We start from the raw sequence: 5,930 nt of genomic DNA, 5'->3' as shown, positions 1-5,930 counted from the left end.
TGAACTAGGCCATTCCCATTTTAGCATAGCATCAACTTTATGAGGATCAATAGAAATCCCATCTGTTGATATCATATGGCCCAAAAATCTCACTTCTTTTAGCCAAAACTCACACTTACTAAGCTTGGCATAGAGTTTATTCTCTTTAAGAATCTAAAGGACAATCCGAAGATGTTTGGCATGTTGTTCCTCATTTTCCAAATAAACCAGAATGTCATTGATGAAAACCACAACAAACTAGTCTAAGTATGGTTTAAAGATACGGTTCATGTAATCCATGAAAATCACAGGTGCATTGGTCAGACCAAATGGCATGACAAGGAACTCATAGTGCCCATAACACGTATAAAAGGCTGTCTTAGGTACATCTTTCCCTGAAACCTTTAGCTGATAATACCCTGACCTCAAGTCAATCTTAGAAAAGATTGAGGCTCCAGCCAATTGATCTAGCAGATCATCGATCTTGGGTAAAGGGTACTTATTCTTGACTATCACCTTGTTCAATTGTTGGCAGTTGATGCACAATCACAAACTGCCATCCTTCTTTTTTACAAACAATACTGGTGAACCCCAAGTTGATATACTCGGCCTGGTGAATCCTTTGTCAAGTAAATCTTCAATTTGCTTCTTCAATTCATTCAATTCTGAGGGTGACATTTGATATGGGGCTTTAAAAATTGGTTCTGTACCAAATCTTTGAGAATTCAACTTCTCTTTTTGGAGGTAATCCAAACATCTCCTCAGAAAATACCTTGAGAAATTCACTTGCCACTCTAATCTTCTCAATACCCCCATCATATATATTACTATCCATGTAGACTACCATGTAGGCGTCACACCCTTGGTTAACTAGCTTCTCATCTCGCATAACTAATAAAAGCCTAAGTTGCTCAGTAGAATTAGTCCCTGCCAACGACACCGGCAAAGACACTAACTTCCTGGCATAGTTTAGCGTAGCATTATTAGCTGCTAGCCAATCCATGCCAACTATCACATCAATCCCTTTCATAGGAATGCAAATCAGATCGATCACATATACTCGATCTTCAAATACAATCTCAACTCTCAAACATGCTCTGCTAGTAATACTTGAGAGTCCAGAAGGCATAGCCACTTTTAATTATCATAAATAACTCTTTTAGTTTTAATTCAATCTATCTACACATTCTTTTGAAATGAACGAATGTGTAGCTTCCATAATATGCTGTATCGGATTACCCATAGTAACAGCCTATAAAATGCTGCACCGGATGTCCTATGGTGCCAGCCCGACTATATGGATTTTACACTCACAAATCTCTACACACACAACCCCACATATCTTGGGTGAACTCGTAATCCCTGTGACCATGCTCTTTCATAACTTCTACTATATACATCTTTCCACAATATATATATACTCATGAAAAATCTATAACTTTTTAAATTCATTTCATAATGCAAAGTTCATACTAAAACTCATAAATTCACAATTTGATAATTGACATTCTCTTTTACATAGTTATAATAGTTAATAAACATAATAAACTATATGCTTACCTCAACTGTTCTGTTTGTGAGAAAGGTTACTCGTGCATCTTCAACCCTATTCAAGCTCCTCTCTCATAATTCATGCATCACATACTAGAATATACATAGAATTGACATTCAGAGTCAATTTTTATATTGACCAAAAGTGACATTATCATAATTAAACACTTAATTACTATCAAATCCACATTTCACACTCGATTATGCACATTACCATTAATCACCCCTCATTTCAAGCTTTAACATTTTCTAGAAATTTTTCTCTCACTAGCTTCTCTCCAGATTAGGGAAATTCTTGCCTAAAGCTTTAAAACTTTATAGTTTTGACTCGAACCAGTTACAAAGCACTAGTTTAACTCTAGAGAACCTTTTTCTTACTATTAGGTAAGAAATCAACTCCTTAAAACTCCTAAATTTACTTTCTCATTGATTAAAACTAAGGGAAAATAGGGTCGATTCGGAGGTTAAGGCAGTGTATGACATACCTAATAAGTAACGAGTCGAAAACACCATACTTGCTCCTGATTTAGCTTGCCCTAACATAGCCTTAGCTCTTCTCCGCTCGAGAACTCTCCTCCCACATTTCTGCCTTCTATCTTTCAAGCCAGACACGTCCTTATTAATCATATTTCTGCTCCATATGCCGCGGCGCATTTGCCACCTACCGCGGCACGTGGCACAGTAAGGAAAATCCTTACTATGCTCACCCATTCTGCTTCTAGACCCCGCTCTTCTACTTATATCTGTTCATATAACATCCCAATAAGTTAATATATCACTTCACTACTTAAAACTCTAATCCCTTCATTAAATAACTAACTCATCCTTAATCAATCACGAACAAAATATTAGAAATTTAAGATGTTACACTTTCGATGGTAGAAAACCCGACCAAAGGTAATTTAAGCCACCTACAGACTATGATTTTCCCTCTTCACACACTTGTGATAGAGGGGTCGTTAACTCCTAATCATACCCTATTAGGCACTAGGAAGTTGCCAGCTTGCCCAGATGTCCCATGGTAATAGTCCCATAATGTGTTATACTGGATTGCCTATAGTAACATCCCATATAATGCTGTACTAGATGTCCTATTGATAGAACACATTTATTACCCACTTTTATTTGTCAATTAGGACCATTTTATTAATGATTTATCACCTTCAAGTGCACACATTACATTAGATTTGGAACTTTGCCTAAGTTTCTAAGATCAGTGCACTAGGGGCATTTTGGTCCAAAAAATAAAATTTTGAGAAAATGTACAAGAAAAATTGACAAAGTGCATTTTATGTCCAGTTGATGAATGGTGAAATTATATTTTTAAAATTCATTTTAGTTTGGGAGTAATTAAATAAAAAAGTCAACACTTTCTTAAGTGTCTTAGTTTGTCCTAGTTTTTGGTTTGCCTTTGTGTGAAAATTTTTATATAATTTTGTGCAGCCTGAAACTTGGTTAATTTAATAAATTCTCCCTTCTAATTATGAATTTAATTCTGGACATGAATTATATTTTATTATATCATATGCTATTTAATTGAATTATGTGATTTATGTGACATAGGTAGCATGTGACTTGTGCATCAATTGGGCAATTGAGGTCAACACTCCTTGAGGACAATGGCTGATGGTTTGCACATGAATTATGATTATTTTGAGGGATTAGATCAGCTAAAATGATGTGGATGACACATGGGAAATTAGGCACACATTGGAATCATCTACAAACCAATAGGAAGTTGCCACCTTGCAAGTGTGACAAGGCTCCCATTTACATTTTAATTTCTTTTTCCTTATTTTAATTAAGCTTCAGCTGATGGGAGACACCAAGAAGCACGCCATTTTAAGTCCCAAATGGGATCCAACACATATCTCATTCATCTTCCACATTCTCTCTCTCTTGTTCATAGTGTTCTTCATTTTCTCTCTTTTGCTCTTCATTTTCCAGCACCCTAACCTCCATTTTTCAGCCACCAAACCTCCACAAAACTCATACCATTCTTCTCCTCTCTTCATTTTTGTTCCATCCCTTCCATTTTCACAAGGATTAAAGCTCATTTTCATCATTCAAGAGCTATGGAGTTTGGCCTTCACAAGCAATCACTAGGGTTCTTGAAGATGAAGATTGGCTAAGTTTCTTTGTGGAATCCTAGAGAGATGAAGATGGAGGATGAGTCTTGAGCTTCAAATTGGCTAAGTTCTTTTGTTTCCTATCCTCTTCTCTTTTTACTAGATGGTTAGATTCCTTAATCTAGGGTTTAATCATCTTAGCTTATAAATTCTAATTTGAATTTGATGTTGATGTAAAGAGAGAGAATTGTTTCATTTAATTTCTTTCTTGGACAGCCATGACTGAATTTTGCCACTCTTTGTTTGGCACATAATCTTGTGTTTTTCAATTAGTGAATTTCTTGTGTTAATATTGTATAATCTTGTGGTGTTAATGCTTGTGTTGTTGAGTAGCTTGACATAATCTTGTGGTTGCTCAATTTATGTGTTTGACCATGGCTGTTGAGAGAGGATTTTGAATGAATCACTTGGCTAATGTCTTCACCAATTGGTTAATTGAACTAGGGACTTTAATCTAAGACCTAGGGAGGTTAGCTAATTAGGTTAATTGGCTTAGGATAATTTTCTTAAGTCATGACAGCTTTAGTCAAGAGAAAGGGAAGCTAAACTTAGCCTAATCATGAGAAGATAATGAGTCCAAAATCAACTAATCTCTAGGGTTCCATTATTGTAAAAAGGAAAGTTCATTTCACTCACTTTCACTAGCATTTTAATTACTTGCATATTAGGTAATTAGTTTAGATAATTAGCTAGATAACTAAATTCCTACAAACTTTGGTTGATTTATTTCACTAGATAACTTTCAATTAGACTTAAAACCATTCCTTGAGAGATGACTTAGGGTTGGCCCTATATTGCATTAGGGTTAGCTTTAGTGTAATTTTGAGGATAAGTGACCTATCATGCCAGCCTAACCATATGGATTGTTCAGTCGAATATCTCTATACATACACATCCCCCATATCTCGGTGAACTCCCACCCCCTATAATCATGCTCTTTCACAATTTCTACTACTTATATACATTTCCACAACATATATAATGTCATACATCTATATATATATATATATATATCATTTAAATTCAAATAACCTTTCAACTCTTAGTTTCCAAACCATTGCTCATGCAAAAACCATTTCAATGAAAATTCATGCATAAAACATTTCAAAACCACAACTTTATCATTTGTATTTAGTTCTATACAGTTATAATAGTTAATAAACACAATCAGCTATATGGTTACCTCAACCTTTCTATTCAATAGAAAGGGTTACCTGTGTAACTTCAATCCTATGTAAGCTCCTTTCTAACAATTCGTGCATCTACATAGAATTGGCATTCAAAGTCAATTCCTCTAATGACCAAAAGTGCCAAGTATCACATTTAAACACTTAATCATTATCAATTTCACATTTCACACTCAATTATGCAAATTGCCACTGATTACCCCTTATTCCAGGCTTTAACACTTCTAGACAATTTCTCTCACTACTCTCTCTCTAGATTAGGGAAATTTTTTCCTACAGCTTCAAAGCTTTATTGTTTCAACTCTAACCACTATAAAGCACTAGTTTAGTTTCAAAGAACCTTTTAATTGCTAAATTAACTCCTTAAAACTCCCAAATTCACTTTCTCGATAAGTAACAGGTCAGAAACACCATCCTTGCTCTTAATTTTGCTTGCCCTAACAGATCCCTTGCACTTCTCCACGTTTGACTCCTTCTCTCATGTTCTCCCTTCTATTTTCCATAGCTAGACATGTCTTATTAATCAAAATTCTACACCATACGCCGTGGCGCATCTATCCCCCACTATGGTGTGTGGCACAGTGAGGGAAATCCTCACTATGCTTACACGCTCTACTTTAGGACTTCACTCTTCTAGTCATATCTGTTAGTATAACATCCCAATGAGTCAAAATAACACTTCACTACTTATAATCCTATTCCACATTAAATCACTAATCCATTCTTAATCAATCATTGATATATAATTAGAAATTTAGAATGTTATACCATGGAAAAAGCTACATGCGCTATAGCGCATTGTCTAAGGATCACTTAAAGTTGATATGATCAGCTCATGAAATTAAAAGGTAAAAGGTTGAAAATATATCTGGAGGGGTGGAGACATTCAACTCTGCTAGGGCAAGTGATATTTGGTGCTCGAGAGTCTACTTCAATTAATAACTTGCTGGGTAAGTATCACGCAATCATAAGCTTTAATTCTACCTCTTTTTCATTGAATTTCATTGGTTGAGAAATCGGGTCATGAAGTTTTAAGGTGTTTTAATCTAAAAGAAAGGGTTAAAACGAGATATCAAATACAAAA

General features: G+C 35.2%; 1 protein-coding gene across 1 annotated transcript; it reads right to left on the bottom strand.

The window, feature by feature from the left end:
- Positions 1-670: 670 nt before the first annotated feature.
- Positions 671-1,108, bottom strand: LOC129308906 (uncharacterized). Its single transcript, XM_054950276.1, has one exon. It carries the CDS (start codon positions 1,106-1,108, stop codon positions 671-673), a length of 438 nt encoding a protein of 145 aa, XP_054806251.1.
- Positions 1,109-5,930: the final 4,822 nt, after the last annotated feature.

The sequence above is a fragment of the Prosopis cineraria genome, unplaced genomic scaffold (genome assembly GCF_029017545.1).
Source record: "Prosopis cineraria cultivar Desert tree isolate PC_DT_omini unplaced genomic scaffold, ASM2901754v1 PC4, whole genome shotgun sequence".
In the NCBI taxonomy this organism is placed as follows: domain Eukaryota; kingdom Viridiplantae; phylum Streptophyta; class Magnoliopsida; order Fabales; family Fabaceae; genus Prosopis; species Prosopis cineraria.
This window is presented reverse-complemented; position numbering and strand designations above follow the sequence as displayed.